Source organism: Sparus aurata, chromosome 6 (assembly GCF_900880675.1).
Source record: "Sparus aurata chromosome 6, fSpaAur1.1, whole genome shotgun sequence".
Lineage (NCBI taxonomy): Eukaryota > Metazoa > Chordata > Actinopteri > Spariformes > Sparidae > Sparus > Sparus aurata.
The window spans coordinates 16,203,388-16,221,443 of record NC_044192.1 but is presented as its reverse complement, the minus strand read 5'-3'; the positions used below and the strand labels follow the sequence as shown (position 1 = coordinate 16,221,443).

At 40.0% G+C, this 18,056-nt stretch overlaps 1 protein-coding gene across 4 annotated transcripts in view; it reads left to right on the top strand.

The window, feature by feature from the left end:
• vgll4b (vestigial-like family member 4b) overlaps nucleotides 1–18,056 on the top strand; it is a 43,185-nt gene that overhangs the window by 17,109 nt on the left and 8,020 nt on the right. The window contains exons 1-3 of one of the 4 annotated variants that reach the window (XM_030421608.1): nucleotides 2,459–3,053; nucleotides 9,162–9,322; nucleotides 9,823–10,057. In XM_030421608.1, coding sequence (XP_030277468.1) covers nucleotides 9,253–9,322; nucleotides 9,823–10,057 — 305 coding nt within the window. In that variant the 5' untranslated portion in view covers nucleotides 2,459–3,053; nucleotides 9,162–9,252. Of the gene's footprint in view, nucleotides 1–2,458; nucleotides 3,060–9,161; nucleotides 9,323–9,822; nucleotides 10,058–18,056 lie in introns of those variants that run through there. The other 3 variants (XM_030421606.1, XM_030421607.1, XM_030421609.1) reach the window with 3 other exon arrangements.

Genomic DNA, 18,056 nt, shown 5'->3' with positions numbered 1-18,056 from the left:
GAACCACGTTCCTTAGTTTCTGAGGAGGGGGGCCGCGAAGGAGGAGGGGAGAGGCCTTTTGTGTGTGTTTGTGTGTGCATGTAAGAAACATGGGGGGAGGTGTTTGGAAAGATGTGGTGTTTTGTGAAGCAGAGTTTGGTAGATGTGTGAGTGTAGATGCATACGTAATGCTTTTGTTTTGTAGTTGTGGCTTGTGTGTGTGTGGATGAGAGAGTGGGTGAGGGTCCGGGGGTAAAGTACAATCAGTCTGTTAATCCAGTTTTGAGAGGTAAGGAGAGGCCTGCGGTGAAGCAGAGGGCAGTGAAGCAGCCATAAATGTCGTCTTGAATGTAAGAGAGCATTAAAGACCAAATTTAACAATAATTCAAATGTGGTTTTGGTAAAAAAAAAAGTTTGAATAAGAAGAGAAAGATCTTCGTTGAGTTCTGTTTTTGTGCCTAAAAAAGCTAAATAAACAATCTCTCTTCGTTTTCATGACTGAATAAACTGATAAACAAACTGAGCTTAAAGAACAACACAATGTCATACTGGTTTACTTTGTTTATATGTGGCGGACCCTGCCACCCCTCTAGCTTCAAACAGTGTTCTGTGGAGCTTATTTTCCTCTGAGGACAGCTTGTTTATTAAGTTGTGGAGAAAAAAAAAATCTGAGTTTGTATTTTCACCTCGTTTCTATTGTAAATATTAAGATTCTGAGTTTGAATTTCTTCTCAGAAACTACATAGTGTCCCTTTAACCTGCCTGAAAGCTTTACCTCATCTTTAAGATCTTTCCCTCTAGGTCCCTCTTAATTTAGTTTCTTCCTGTCTTTCCTTGTCCTGCTTGTTGGTATTTGATTATGCCAAACTCACCAAGGAAAATAGCTGAAGTGCGACACTGGATAGCAAGACTGATAAAGTATGTGACTGATTCTTTTCACATCTTTTATCTTTTACCGTGTTGCTCTCAGAATGCCATATGTTTCATTCTGACTTGAAATCTAGGTCATCTCTGTTGAAGTTTCTGTGACATTTTCTTCTTGAGGTGTGTGTCACACACATGGTGAATGCGTGTTTCTGTGTAAACTCACACTCCAAAGCGCAGCCACACCCTGCTCATTATGTTCTCATTCTAATACCCAGAGGAAACGCGTTCCTACTCTTTTCTTGCAAACCATGTAATTGGATGACAGTCATATTCACGTTCTATTCATCTATTACCTCTTTTCATCCCGTTTGCCTCCTACTCTTCACATCAGTCCCTGGTAACGAAGATAAAAACCTGGATGTAGCACGTCTCAAGCACCAGGGGGCAGAAGAGAACCACTCTGAGACTTCACTGGGCTTTGGTGACTTTTTATGGTCATTGAAATAAACACAGTGAAGTTTGTTTTCCCTCCATTTTTGCTAACTATAGGCAATTTATACTGATTGCACGTACAAATTTCAGGTTACATCATCTATTTTTGTTTCTACACGTGTCCATGTGCCTTCTTGGGGTGTCTATGTGGCCGTACTTTGTCAGGTAGTTTTGTTACAACCGCAAAATATTGTTGCAATGTAAAACTATACAACAAGTAATTAATGAGTTTTTAATTTGCTACGTCAGTCCTTGGTACAGATTAATTTCCTAATACAGAGGCAGATTCTATTTCCTTCAAAAACCTTCCAGAGAATCAAAAATAAACATGTACAGAGTGATTAGATGAAATGTTTTAGAGGCTGTCTCTCACATATATGAATACAGACATGCCTTTGACACGTTTGAAAATACTGCCTTCATCTATTAGTTTTAAAGGCGCACTGCATAGTTTCTTACTGTTGTTCTTTGTTTATATTTGGCGGACCCTGCCACCTTTTCAAACAACACAAACCTCTGAGCACAGAACAGCTTTTTTTTATTCACTTATGGAAAAGATAAATAATTTGTTTGGATTGTGACCTCATTAACATTGTAAGTGTTTGTTTGAATTCCTTCTCCAAAACTACATAGTGCCCCTTTAAGGATTCGACACATAAAAGACAATGCAGACTTATGGGGAAACCACCATTTTCTTTTAAGCCAAAATGAAAAGGTTTATAAGCAGAAATCTCGTAAAAAAAAAAAAAAAAAGAAAGAAAAGAAAAAAGAAAAAAAAGAGAAACACATTTTTCCTTCCTGGTGAGTTTTTTTCCCCTCTCCATTCCTCAGTTGTTTGTTTTTTGTCATCTCCTCACTCGCAGTCCATTTATAGTGACTTATCAAACTTTACAACTCCTGCGCTATCTCTGTAATACTCCTGCAGGGACTCACACCCTGTAATAGCAACCTCAACATACTTTTATGGCACTTTTTTTTTTATCACCTCTGTTCTTTACGTCTGTATTCCTAGAGGGACATGTGTGCCTCTGCAATCTTCGGCTTCAGCATTTGAGACTTGTGACACTTATTTTGTTTTAATTATTATTTTCTTTCAAAAGTAGGATAAGTGCAGCTCTTTTAGGGGCCTCTCTCTCTTCCCTCGCTGGCTTTCTGTGTGTGCCTGAGTGTGTTTGGAGAGGCTGATCTTGCGCGTAAAACATCCCTGATATTTGAGGCGCTCCAGGGATTTAGCGAGCATGCCCAGTGCGCCCCTCTCCGCGGCAGAGGAAACCACTGGTGCAGCATAGGAGTCATACCAAGCATAGCCTGCGTGTCAGTGCAGTCGACTTACAGCTGGCTGTGAGGAGAACTGACGCTACTCTTTTTTGTGTGTGTGTTTGCTCTTTATCACCGCGATACGTTCACCCGCATTTAAAACAAAAACAAAAGTATCTCAAACTCGTTAGAATAACTGCGGATATCCGGTTTCTCTCCTCTCTGCGGGGTTTTATTTTGTATTACACGAACTAAAGTTGGAGGCTGGGCCTTTAGCTTTTTTTGACCATCGCCAGAGAAGAGAAGAGAAGAGAAGAGACGAGAAGAGACGAGAAGAAAAAAAAAGCTGGCCTTTTTTCCCGTAAAAACTCGATAAATGCTACTAACGAAAATGGACCTGTTGAACTACCAGTACCTGGACAAAATGAACAACAACATCGGCATCCTCTGCTACGAAGGTAAAAGTGAGTGTTTGCGGGTGTCCCTGCCTGCGGTTGTTGTTTTTTTTAAAAACCGCTGCCGCTACGCTGCGAGTTAACGTTAGCGACGTAACTACTAGTTTGAGTCGAAGTTTTACCTGGAGTCACTCACGCTAGCTGCTACTTTCCTCAAGCCTTGGGGATAAAAAAAAAAAACACAATGTAGATTTAATTATACGTTGGTTAAATTAACTTCAGCACCATTTATAAACGCGGTTCAACTTTTCAGGTTTGAACTTCCAGCCTACGTGAATTTTTTTCCACCGAACGTAGTTGTTGCCGCTAGCAACGTACAGCAGTTAGCTTCAGTTTCCACTTTTGGCTAGGCTAGCACGCTTTATTTGCTCGTTATCTCAATGGACTGGATGTATGTTTATAAGCTTGACTTATCATTTCTCCTTTTAAAAAGGAAAACCTGGTTAATGATTGAGATAAAAGGCTGAATAATAGACGATGTGAGCCATGCATGTGTGGGTTTAATGGCTCTGCTATGGCTGACTCACTCCATTACTAGTTGCTCAGTTATTCTGACTTTATGCTCTCTGTTATTCGTATCAGCCTCCCGCATTCCTGGCTTTGTCATATTTGTGGTTCAATGTCTGACTTTAGCGGAATCAGAAGCATCAAGGCTTGACGCCATGTGTTGTTTACAGATTTGAGCTCAGTAGAACAAACTGATTTTGCGCTGGGAAATCTGTTTATGCTGTTAAAGGTGCACTGTGTAGATTTTGGGGAAACATTTTGAATCAGAAGAGAAATAATTTCATTGACAGATTTCTTTAAAATACCCCCCCAAAACTTTTTTCCTGTTCATGAATGAAAAAAAATGAATAAACAAGCAGATGTTAAAGGACAATACTATTTCATGCTGTTTTACTTTACTTTATGCGTGACGGACCCTGCCACCTTTCAAGTTTCAAACAGTGTCCTGGGGACCTTATTTTCCTCGGAGAACAGCTTGTTTATTCATTTATGGGGGGAAATTTTTTATTATTGCCTTATTAATAATGTAAACATTCTGAAATTCTAAGTTTGAATTTCTTCTCTAAAACTACACATTGCTCCTTTAACCCACGTTAAGCCCAGCATTGAAAAGTCAATCCACCTGTTTGGATCCAATTGTTAATTCATTTATAGAAACTGATAATATTTCTGAGTTTGTATTATTATAAATTAAAAAATTCTGAGTTTGAATTTCTTCTCCAAAACCACATAGTGCCTCTTTAAGGGCTGGGATTTTTTCTTCATCTTCTCATCTCTCCTCTTCACTTCTCTCTGCGGTGTGCACTACAAGGTATTTCTAGCATGGGCAGAATAGGATTTCATGTTATGTCATGAACGCACAGAGCAGGAGCTTTGATATCTTAGCAGAGTTGACTGCCTTTTGAGTAGTGTGACTCCCATCCTGTGCTCAGCCAGTGTTCACATGTTAAGGGTTGTAATATCATCTAGTAGTCTTTCAGGGGAACCAAATACAAGTGCCTTCCTCTGTCCTCCTGCCCCGGACTTCCACTGCAACGTGCAGAATTAACTCCAGCATTGAAAGAAACCAGCTGTTTTAATTTTTCGGGTTTTAAGAAGAGCTACAGCAAATTATATGTTTTAAAGTCAGGTGTTATTACACATGACCTAGTAGAAAGAAAATGCTAGGTTTATTAATTAGTAAAAATCTGTTGAATGTTGTGATTTAAGATTAATCTCAATCTGAGGTAGATTTATACGAAATTCAAAAGCTGCAGCAACACAGAAGAAAACATTTTTAATGCAAGACTGATCAGTAGGCTTTATTTTTATTATCATCTCTTCTTCTCTCTGCTGTGCATTATTCCATTTTTCCTCACACTGCTACTGTGTCACAGTTAGCAGCTCCTCTCTACATGCAACAACTAGTAATAGCTATAGCTTTTTAGACTGTGCGACTGAAAAGTATTTTGCAGATTTGCACGGAGGGTCAGAGAGGCTGTTCGGCAGGTGGCCAAGTACCATTTTACGAGAGTAGGTAGAAGATGACAAGGTTTTTTTTTTTTTTTTAAGTAGTTAAAAAGAACATAATTTATGCTCTCTGTGTGTTTGACAAACTCGCTTTTAGGCATGTGAGTTTTCAAGGTTTGCTCAGGAGTTACCGTCACTGAAATCTCACCAAAATGCCATGTGTGTCCACTCTTGATGATGTAGCAGATAAGAGTGCTGCTGACCTGGGATTTAAGTGATTTCTGTGTCAATGCTATGCTTCATCTTTCTCAGATTTGATCCTGTATCTCAGTAAAGAAAATTACAGGAGTAAAGAGGGAAGAGGACTAATTTTGTAGTCTGATTTTTATGCTTGTATATCCCCGGGTGTGTCTTTTATGAGCTGGGTTTAGACACAATGCATTATTTTTTGTCTCTGGGAGCACATCTCTGCAGGATTAGCCCATATATTTGTTTGTGCGGGTGTTATTTGTGTGTTGTTTTTAGCTGACTGAGCTTAAAAATCCAACTCCACCATGTGCCTCATGATAAGAAAACAGAGATAATAACAGGAGAAAGAGGCCAGTGAGGAAAAAGAGTGAAAGAAGACTCCTTCATGTTTAAACATGTTGAGCCAAGCAGGGGTTGGAGGAGCTTTGTGATGTGTGGCTGTTCATGAGCACACACATTCAAATACATTCCCTCACAGACACACACATACATACATACATACATGTTCATACTGGTGCACTGTCCTTAGAACTTCAGTGTGATAAGAGAAGACATGACATTGTATTGTAGTAGTAGTGTGACCTGAGCAAGACAAGTGTTCCATCTGTCAATACAACATACAGCCTATTTTTTAATGCCTGCCTTTAATGTACATCATAACAAAATCAAACCTACACTCTACATAATCTGATACCTTTGGAATACTGCATTAATCTAATAGTTTGATTTACATTGATGTAAGGTTTAATGATCATTTGATTTTGGGAAGGTGTAGGATGTGGTGGCATACAGAAAGCATCTTGTCTTTTCATTGAAAAAATAAGAAACACATAAATTGAACCATTGCTCATACGTTTTGTTTTGGGGTCCATGCATCAACACACAAAGTCTAGTAAAGGGCAGGATACTTTTTATCTTTATCAAGAAATTGTAGCTTCCGTGATTTCAATATTGCACTGGATCATAATGTGATTATGCTAAGATTGCCATTTGTTGTTTTTAATTGGTGCCACACATTTGTGATCTTCATGTGACAGTAGAGGTTTGGGTGAATGAGTCCAAAGATGATGGATGGAAGAAGTTTTGCATATTACTTCTGGGATTTCATGGTTAATCATAAACGGTACTCAACCCTATGCATGCATGACAATTATTTATCAGCAGTTATGAAGTTGTTTATTGCACTTGGCTTTGAAGTGCAGGCAGGCGGTGCTTATGAAGCCAGGAAGCGTGGCAGTGAAAGATGACAAGAGTTTTCATTACTTAAGTTTCAAACAAGAGCATGAATCTGTAGTTGTAAAGCTGTGATTGATTTTTATTAAAAGATAAATACAACATGGCTAACGGGACAATGACTTTTCTCGCTTGGCCGACAGCAGAATAACTGTAATAAACATGAAATGGGTGCAGCTTATACCTGTTTATCAATACTGCATAAAATACCACTGCAATGCCACCAAAGCTGATTGCTCCAATTTATTTATAAATCGTTTTGTTCCCAGCCATATAAAACTGTTGAGATGATTATATTTTTGGAAGTGATTGACTTGCTCTCAATTTTTGTTTTTGCACTATATGACCACCCTGCAGTGTTTTAGCACCATCTCTGTGTGTCCATCTGTCTCTCCCTCTACAGCTCCCCCTTTCTCTTTCTGTAAAGCTGCTATCAGTTGTAGTGCTTGCAGTGAGGGGTGCATGGGAATGCTGACTGTCCCTTTTTCACTGCTGAGCAGGAGAAAACAAACAAGGTTGAAAAACCTCCTCAAAGCCATGTACTTTTGTCAACCTCTCTCTCCCTCTTTGTCCGCCTGTCTTGCTCTGCCTTCCTCCCTCTGCCAGAGATCAAACCAATCTAACATCCGGTTTAAAAGTTCAGCTCACACAGACAAGAACTTCTGTTGAAAGGCTTTCTTGTGTGTCCTTTAAGTATTTAAAGCCCAGAACCTCTATGAACTTAAAAAATAAAAGCAATCCTGAGGGACAAGTTCAGGTTTCTGAGAAACTCTGCCAAAATAATCAATTTGCTGCTTTGCAGAGAAGGAAGAGGACATCATCCTTTTTTATGTATCTGAAAGGAGAAAGAAGATGGAGGGAAAGAGAGAGGGAAATGGAGAGATAGAGAGGTTCGCCCCCGTTTGTAATCCAATCTCATCCTGATTTCAAGCTGTTTGAAGTTCTGTCAAGAGAAATAGGCTTTGATCATGTGGACCTAATGAACTGAGAGAGCAGAGAGGGGAAAAAGGTAGAGTGGAGTTTTACTTCTAACAGGCCTCCTTCTACTGATTGGCTGCTGGTTGGATGAAAAAAAAAAATTCTTGTAGTATTGCAGTGTTCTTTATTTATAGAACAAATAAGTGGGATGGATATGCCGATAAACTACAGTACATTGAGTCTGTTTTAAGCTAAAGCTTACATTTTCTCATGTGTTAAACAGCATGTCATCTTGTCATCATATCAGTTGTTTTATGAGTACTTGGCTTCTTTCCTTATCTGTATTTTGATTTGAAGGTAAATTACATGAAAGACAGATGAGGATGGCAAAGTTGAGTTGGTCACACACATTGCGCACATAGTTTATCAAGTATGCCTAGCTATCTAATGCAGTCTAAGTCAGTGTTCAGTTTTTTTTTTAAACACAGACTACTTCCTCCAAAGAAGAGTAACAACAAAAACAGAACTCCATAATCTTTACGAATGTAGGATTGCAATGGTTTTTATATAGGTGCACTTAACTGGAGTGGCAAGTTGCTCAGGTTCACTGTTCAGCAGCATTGACATCAACAGTATTTGACTATTGCCAAATGTCTTACTTGTTTGCAGGGAAAACAGTCAAAGATCCCCCCCACCCCCCCACCCCCCACCATTGATAGCTTCACTCCTGAACCTCTGATAAGCTATTATGCGTCCTGGATCCTGATTGGACAGTGTGGTGTCCCTTCTTTTATAGCCATCCCTCTGTCCTGCCAAAAACAATGATGTCACCCTTGTTGCCATGGTACACAGTGGGGCGAGCAGGAACATGCCAGAGTGAGAGGGAGAGGAGATGCTGCTGTGTTTTGGAGGCCATGCTAAAACTACACATGCAAAGACAAACAGTGGAGCAATGGAGCACATTTTACTATACTACGAAACCTTTTGTGTGTGTGTGTGTGTGTGTGTGTGTGTGTGTGTGTGTGTTTACCTGCGTGTGTGGGTGTGCGAGAACACTAAGCTTTCTGAACGACTAAATGACTACAATCATTTTCAAAACTAACCCTAACCCTGATACTCAATTTTTACAGCTTTAGTCTCTAAAATGACATCAGTGCACTCGAACAGTAAACTTTACTAGAAATCTTATAATTGGCTTACCAATATATCTGCCGAGGTCTAGATAGCTCACAGTTTTTCCAAGAAAACAAACAGTACAGTATAGTACTTGACATCAATGAATGATTGACATTTTTGAATTTTGTAAAAGCTACTTGTCACTTTATTTTAATATTGTAAATAAACCTTATAAATTTTAAACAATCAAAAGCAATAAGAATTTGAAAAAAGAGGAATGGCTAGCAGATTAATTGTGCACCGGTTTATTTATGACTGCCTGTGTTAACTGTAAGCAGTGCATTTGGAACTTTTACAAAAAAACAAATAATTCTTAAGAGGAAATCAACATTGCACTTTAATATTGTTTGTAATACACATTTTTTTGGGAAATGAGTCAGGAGCGACCAATTGGTGTTTCACTATGGGAGCAGTTATGGAGAGAGCTGCAGTAGGAATGGGCGTTTTGGACTTTATGTTTTGTTTTGGGAGAAGTCAGACAGATACATGAAGCTGGAGCAGTGGAAAGTCCCCGTGCTGAGACAGAGCCAGTGGTAGTTTTCCTGATTCTCTTCTGCTCTTACTCCCACTCACTGACAGCTCTGTAGGCCTTCTGTACCAGGACAGGACGGGAGGAAAGCAGAGAGACTCAGACACACAGAGAGAAATAGTTCACACCACATGCACGTATATGCAGAGCCCATCCACAACTATTTCTTCCAAAACATTCCTGACCAGATACTCCTCTTCTTCTGCCAGAGGTTTGTGCCTCGCTCAGTAAACTGTACAAGTCAACAAATTCAGAGTTTGAGCTGGAACACAGCCTGTGCAGTGACACTGTCATGAAGTAGTTTTTGTGGTCAACTTGTTTAAAGTGGCAATAAAACAGCTGCCTTCTACTTTAAAAATACCATAATTTTGACTAATTCCCATAATTCACATTCATGGCTCAGCACTCTGTTGGGAGTGTGAGCACGTTACAGCAACAGCACGAGTGTTAGCTCATTCTTAGCCGTGTTTAAATTTTTTTTGAATTTTCATCAAGTTTACAGAACAACAGTGGACTATACTTATAGTTATTTCACAGTTTTATTAATTGTACTTAAAATTCTGCCTGGTTTAATCAAATCCTCCTCTTTTGGAGTTTGTGTTGGAGCGACGTTAACCTTATCTCTGCCTCATATCAATGTTTAAATTCTCAAACTTGGAAATAGACATAATTAGTAACTATCGCCTTTATTTTTTGTCTCCCCCCTTGCAGGTGAAGCAGCTTTGAGAGGGGACCCCAGACTCCAGTCCCTGTCTTTGTCCTCGTCTTCCTCCTCCTCATCCTCTTCTTCTTCGTCGTCATCCTCATCATCTTCCATCTCCAACCACAGGACAGGTCCTCCTCCCATCAGCCCCACCAAGAGGAAGCTGAGCGGGGACCAGGGGGACAGCGACATGGACGACAACGAGCATGTGGCAAAGATGAGCCGACTGTTTGCTGCACAGCTGTGAGTGCACGTACCGAGGAACTCACGTTTGTTATTGCATGTGGGAACAGGAACTCTCTAATGAAATCCATAATGGAGACCTTTTTTTAGTTCTTCTCTAAATGCTAATTTCCTGAAGTGCTAGTTAAAAACATCTCCAATTTTCTGTCCCTGCACCCTTTTCAGTCTTTATCGATCTGTCTCTCTTTCCCACTGCTTTTAAAAGAAGTCATTTTGACTTGTGTGTCTTTTGGCGATATATCTGCGGGTTACTCGCTTGGTGAAGCTGCTCACAGGCAGGCTTTCTCAGATGTCCCAGTTTGGACTCCAGGGTGCTTGGCCAGGTTTAGCCGGCTCTGCAGCGTTCTCCTTATAGCCGCAGATCTCTGTAGGCTTGGAAACAGGGGCTGCACAACAGAAAGATTACTCACATCTCCAACGTTCCCACATTCCCACTTCCAGAGATTCTGGAGCACTTAATGGTGGTAAGGGGACTGCTTGAGCTGGGGGGGGGAGAAGAGTTAAAGCCCCCCCTGTCTCTCTCCATTTCTTTCTGGGTTTGACTGAGTCAGTCATGGGACTCCAGCCATTGCTATTTATTGCAGGGACAGTCAAGGAGGTGTTACAGCTGTGTAGTTTTGCATGCATGCTAACTTGTAGCAATATGTCCTGTTGCTGAAAATAGTAGAAATGTTAGGAATAAATGATAGCTGTTGTTTTTATGTCAGTCAGCTGTGTGCACGTCAACTAGGCTGCAGGATGACACAATGGAACACAGTAGTGTAGATGCACTGGAAATACTGGAAGCCCTGGATTAAGAGAATAGCACAGTTACCTGCAGTGTATTTATGTGGTAAAGCATGTGCATATGCACATACTCATGCAGTACTAGTGACAGACTGATGATTATCATGTCAGATTGCCGATAAAACAAGTCAAAACTAGTAATTAAAGTTAAAAACAAAATAATCTTTTTATTTAATATGTTTCAAACTCCTCATGACCTCCTCTACTGTCCTGTCAGTTGTAGCGTATTTGCAGTTTCCTTGCCCTCTGGTTGTTTGGAATATACTGAGTATCATACAGATAGTAAGTCATTCAGCAATAGAGGATCCTGTTGCTTTTTCAGCATCTTTTAAGGACTTTAAACACAACAAAAGTAAAGCAGGAGTGGTTTGTGTTTATTTGCATATGTGACAGGACAGAGATATTTTGCACAGCTTGTGTTACAGGTGTCTTAATCAAGTTGTTCCAGTGGCACAGGGGGGAAGGGTCTTTGTTCCTTCATCTTGTGACTGTCTGGTCTCACATAACAAAGGATTAGGTTGTGTGTCTTGACATTTGTGCGGAGTCGTCTTTTTTTCTGTTATGGATGTGTCAGTAGTGGGAGAATTACCATTATACTGTTCAGAGAAACCAGGCAGTAAATCCGTCTTCCTTCTCGTTGATTTATTCCCTCTGTTGTCTCGGTTGTTTTTCAGTCTCTGTGAGATACTTTTCTTGCACTGTGCGGTTAACTTCTGCATACATTGATATGAAAATGCTCCTACTCTTGTATCACAAGTTGGATTTTATTTTGTAAATCTGTCTGACAAAATACAATAGGAGTTATTGTCATATCAGCTCTCAGTTGGTGTCGCAACTCTTGCTGCAAACTCTCGATGCCACTAGTTTGTGTAGGTGACAATAAAAGTGATCTTAAAAGTCTGTGATGTTTTAAGGCTTTTCACATTGCTTATTGTTTTTCCTAGAAGTAACCCTTGATAAGCCATAATCCACTTTTATTTAATCTTCATTTTCATTATGACCTTGAAGTACTTTGACTCCAGGGCTGTAAGTTAATCTCGACCTAAGAAAAGTCAATTGCTAGTTGACTTGCTGCAACTTGAAGTTAAAGTCAGGGCTCTCTACAAAGCCTCACAAAGATAATTCTTTCATCCTGGAAACCTATATGCCTCAGGGCCATCCTGAATATGTCATATTTTTAGTCACTTAATTTAAGGTTTCTCTGAGGGCTTTCTTTCTCTCGCAGAGGTACCTGCTGAGTGACTTATTGAAACCTGCAGTCAGAGTCAGCCTCCAAAAAGTTTTCTTTCTCATTTGAACAGTTGTGCCTGTCCAAAGAATGGTGATTACACTAAGTGGAGAATGATAGGTTGTTGTTACAGAAAAAGTAAAGCTAAAAATAGTAGGTAAAAACAGCCGGTATAGAAAACACTGTGGGGTACTTCTTTATTTAACATGAACAAGCTTTCTGCTTCATTTAAATCATCTGTCAATTGTAGGAACAGTGATTAGGTTTAATTTGAAAACAATGGACTTCTTGGGAGAGGGCTAGACAGAAAAGCAGAAAATGAACACACACACACACACACACACACACACACACACACACACACACATAGTTCAAATGTCCACAGATGGTTATCTGACACCATTCTAGCTGTTGGATTTTGCTGGCTGCTTCTGTCTGTGTAGCTTTTTTTTTTTGTCAGCACTGATTGCTCTGCTCACTGTTGACCCCTTTAGAAGCCTTTGTGTTCATTCACCACTTTAAAAAAAAGAATAGGTTTCTCTGTTTTGCTTGAATGGATGTCCTTTTTGCTGACTATAACAGTTAGGGTTGTTGTTGCTTGAACTGCTTGTAGTTCTTCAGTCTGTAAGTTCAGTCATTTTCGGTGAGTGTTGACACAGACAGACACCTGACACTTCTCAGACCTGAGGCGAGGCCATGAAGAAGGAAGCTCAGGTTTCCTTTGTTTGCCAATCACGACAAGCTGAAGTCAGGGGGAGGCACATGTTGGGGTGAGAAAGAAGACTTTCTAAACCAACTCAACTTTTTAAAAAAAATGTGGGACAGCATTTATAAGCATGTTAAATGAAAGGATTTCGTTCAGTCTGTTTAACAATGTGGTTGTGAGTATATTCTCAGCAGTTTTAGTGTTTTAATAGAGTCTCTCTCTGTTTTTACTATGAAGTCACTGCTGCAATACAGAAAAGTTTATGACATGGTAAATTCTACATATAAAAGTCTGATTGAAAATATAGGCAGCTCTAGTGGCAGGCTGATGTGTGTGGGTCTGCATGTGTTTGTGCAGGTATGCGCATGTGTCGTTGTGTGTCCTGTCTGTACACGCATGTGTGCTTGCCAATCTGTGATCATCTGTGTGAGTGTGTGTGTATGTGGTGAGTGGGCTCCTTGTCAGGCAGCAGGGGCTACTTTCTCATTTTCTCTGAGGAGTAGGAGGAGTTTTGAACAAAGAAGCCTTATCCTGTCCACTGGAGCCTGCGGGCTGGAAGCTTGCTGCTGCCTGCTTGCCTGCCCGCCACCCTGCAGTTGTAGACAAGCCAGTATAAAAGTCCTCCTGCTCAGCTGTTTCATCCCTACTTAGGGGTAAGAGCCAGTCACAGAGCATAGCCTTTTAGTTATGGTGTAAAACAGCAGGAAGTATTAAGTATTTATTGACTTAATGTGTGTTTTTCAAGAATTATTAATATTTTGCTCTGTAAATTACCAATAACAAGTAATTATTAAGTCAGATTGTGATGAAATTGTTCCTTTCCTGTTTTTTCTAGTTCTTTTTGCTGAAAAAAATTGGACCTATGGATAATTATTTAGAGGTTATAAATGACAGTAGTATGTGAGCTTTCTTTCTCATTCATGCTGTGTAAAGCTGTAAAGTAATGTTGTAGATAAACGAGCCAAATTCAAGTTATTCAGTCTCCTGCAAGACTGTAGCTCAGAAACTGCAGCTGCTTTCTACTGGGAACTTCATCAGTGAGTTGTTCTCATGGAAGTTTCCCCAAAAGCCAAATGGGGAGAAAATAAGAGGAAGACTGTGTGTGTGTGTGCATGTGTGTGTGCGTGCTTGTGTGTGTGTGTGTGTGTGTGTGTGTGTGTGTGTGTGTGTGTGTGTGTGTGTGTGTGTGTGTGTGTGTGTGTGTGTGTGAGCGTGAGCGTGAGCGAGCGTGGCCAAGGCTGGTGAAGTCATTGTTACCCTCTTGTTTTACATGGGACTATTTATGTATTGAATGAGCATGTGAGGAAAGGAGGGAGAGCATGTGGGTGTTTTTTTTTGTCTCAGTGTGCATATGTCTTTGTGTGTGCTCAAATATTGTTTTCTTTGCCTTCTTGTTGTGGCTGTTCCCATATCCGATCAGTTCCAGCTTTAATAACAAAGACCTTTCCAGTTTTCTTTCTCCTCAGTCTGTTCACTCTTAAGTATGTGCTTGATTTCTATCATTTTGGCTGGAGATAAAATCTGAAAGTTGGTCTTGTGATTTAACATATCATTTTCATCAGTTTTATGTGAAATGTATATTACCTGTTTAATGTCCATGAGGATGTCTTGATTTAAAACAATGATAACCTGTAGTTGACATCTTTTGACAGTTGACAATGTATTTGGTTTTGACTATTATATTTTGAAGGATACAAAAATGATTTTAACTTATGCTCAGCCCTGCTACTAAAACTTGGAGCAGAGTAAACAGTGTTGAGATGTTTGTATACTGTATATACATAGCTTGGGTAGGCCCCCGTGGCTCACAGTCTGTGTGTATATGTATGTGTGTGTGTGTATATGTATGTATGTGTGTGTGTGTGTGTGTGTATATATATATATATATATATATATCTATATATATCTATATATATCTATATATCTATATATATATATATATATATATATATATATATATATATATATATATATATATATATATATATATATATATATATATATATATATATATATAATATTATAAAATACACATCTCCATTTTGTGGGTTTCTGCAGACCTCGCTTGGGCCATGGTTGTAACCTGTGGTTGAGCCTTCATCCTCCTCTGCTCTTTTTTATTTTTTGTCTTCCTCTTCTCTCTACACCCTGATTCTTCCCAGATGTTTCCTGTGTGTATCTCTCTCTCTCTCTCTTTCTCTTCTCGCTCTTTATTTATTTCTTAAAGGAGTAGGATATGAACCTCTGCCCAACCGAAGATTTGTAGTGAGGTTTTCTCTATAGACTTTGGAGCACAATTGTGAGAAAATGCGTTGCACTTTTATAGCTCCTGCATCTTTGCCTCAAATTAAAATATAGCAAACTCACTAAATTGGCAGTCCACTACAGAGCTAAACCTGGCACACTTTTGAAAACTAAACCATATTTTTAAAGTGCTCTGTTCATATGTTTATATTTGTTTTATTTCATTTTCCATTGTGGCAATTAGACTAGTTAGGTCATACAAAACTGCTTGTCAAGCCAGCAAGAACAAATTACAAGTTTCCAGATTTTACAGGAATACAACAGTTTTTTTCCCCCCCTATAAGTCATTCGAACACATGGTCACGGTCAGGATCTGTAACTTGAGGTTAGCTTGAAGACAGGGTGTCATGTGAATGGTTACTTAAAAGGCTGTATTTAATGACAGATCCCAGTGTTGTAATATTGTTCAAGATATATGACTATATCATTTTTGTATCGAGGGTTGGACTCTCTGGGTTTTAAATGAAGGGATCTTTCACTGAGTGCCCACCACACTGACTACCACTAATGCCAGGCTGCACATAACCCGGAAACTAGTAAAATAGAATCAAATAGATATCTGCGCTTTATTTTATTGTGTCAAGCTGTCCGTTCTGATGTCAGTCACACGGTTCTCATTTTCACCACGAGTCGGCCAAAGAAGAAAAAAAATCAGAGAGGTGCACCACGATGTTTTCAACATCTAAAATACTCTCAAGTATGTTTTTAAGTGTAACAAAATTAGTTAAATATATCATTTTGCTGACATGTGTTGACATTTGATTAGAATTAAAAATGAAATGAAAAAACTGTAAAAATCAATCGGTGTTGAGTTAAAATGAGGACAGGTTTGGCAACTTATTTCTCACCTAGATGGTCTCTAGAAATACAGTTTGGTGACCTATTTTCAGAATATTAGAATGTTTTCAAATGAGCCAGGATTGTGTGCAGGGTTGTGGGAGGGTGTCAAAAAAAGCCCTCATGGACACATACCATAACAGTAAACTGAGAGATTCTGATCACACTTTACAAGTCATTTACACTCAACTACTGGGTATCACGTAAACTGCTAAAAGGTAAACATGTCAAAATCATCTCAGTCATCTGGAAATGCAAAGGCCCAACAATCATTTGAACTTTTGAACATTTTGAGTATCACAATGTTACAGGATAATGTTTTTTCCATCTTTGGCTACATGTTAATAGGATCAAGATGCACTGACTCCCTGCTCCTAATTGCTTTCATTGTTTGTTCAGTCTGATAAAACGATTCCGTCTAATTGATTTGACCTGCAAAATATTGAGTCTTGCCTATGTTGAGCCACTTCTACAAATGCCGGTTGGACTGAGCTCTCCTTGAGGAAGGCAAATGTCTTATTTTGTAGTTCAGCTAACTTATGGAAGGTTTGTTATTTATCTACAACAGTCAGTTCAGTGGGCAGCTTTTCTATAAATGAATAGCCTGCAGTCATAATGCTGGTAATGAGAGCTCACTTCATTGTCATAATTGAGTGCTTTCTCTCACGTCTGTGCATACATTATTAAATCTGAGCCTCTCGCTCACTTTCCCCCTCTGCCCTCCTCAGTGTGTGGTATTTACCCCATGTTGATGTTTGATCCAAGAGTGATTAGTAACCCAGTGAACATTTATTGTGAAAAAAGATTAAGCTGCGTCCCAACCTCTTCCCCTGTCTTTTTCTCCACAGTCAAGTCCCCTTGCCTCCTTTTAAAAAAAATTTGTCCTTCCTACTCCCCGTAGGTGCCAAGTCTCAGAGTTCTTTACTTTTCAAAGGCTCCCTCCAACACTCTCTCCCACTTCTCACTCTCATCCTCTCCTCTAGCCCCAGCCCTCTGTCTTCAGCTTTCGCCTTTGTTACTGCCCCCATCCCCATGTCTCATGCGTAGCCCTCTCTGTCCGCCCTTTGCATCCTCTCCCTCTCTCCCCAGCTGCGACCTGGACAATAATTGAGAGGTGAGTAAGAGAGACAAAGACACAGGGTGGGTTTTGAATGCCTGATCCCTGGCATGAAATGTGGTCCAGGGTTTGGTGGGCAATCAGGCGAGGGGAAGGCGGGGGCAGCGGTGGATTTGACAGCTACGCCATTCATTGGTTGGATTTGTTGATCCCGTTCACTGGCTCCTGCAACGGCCCCTCTTGTGCGGGGATGTGGGCATGCCCGCTCTTTGGCAATGATCAAAGTTTGGAACAACTTGCACAACCTAACTCAAGACCCAGCTGCTGGGAGGATGAGAGAGGGAGAGAGAGAAGGTTGTTATCTGTTTGCCTCTAAGCTAATCAGGGGTTGTTTATATTTGAAGATAACAGTTATACTGGAGGACTTTGGTTTGTAGCATTTGATCAAAAGTTGATGTCGAAAAAATTTAAACATCATATTCACTTGAGCTAAGTTGTGATTGTAGTGACCTGATTTGTTTGTTATAAGCTCCACAATGCAGTCATTATTTTTGAGTATTTGATTAAGAGTGAAACGGATAATTGATGCCACTACGGGAAAACATAAAAGCTTGTTTGTGAGCTGCCGGCTAGGGTTTATAAAAGCGCTGCCAAGTTTTTCCCTCTTTAACCCCCAGGAAGTTTGTGGCCGATTGTGAGGAAAAAGAAAGACAAAGAGAGAAAAAGGGGGGTCCCAGCTAATGTAAGCTCTCGGCACAAACGAAGGAAACTACCGACCTCGCTCTTTCTTATAGTAGAGGTCTGGACCATTCACACGTAGCTCCCCCTCCTCTCCTCTGCTCTTCCTCTCTCCCGCTCTGTATTCTGTGGGGACTATTTTTTTGTGGAGGAGGGTGCTGTGGGCTCCAGATGCTTGACCCAGCAGTCAGGTTGCCTGGTCACATGGAGCTACAACTGTTTGCCTGAACTTGTTGTTGTGCATCCAAACAAACCTTTAAAGGGCTGCTGCAGCTTTTGTATTCTCATTCAGACTTTTTTTCTCACATGGGTGAGGAAATGCCTCCATTTGTTATCTAGTGAG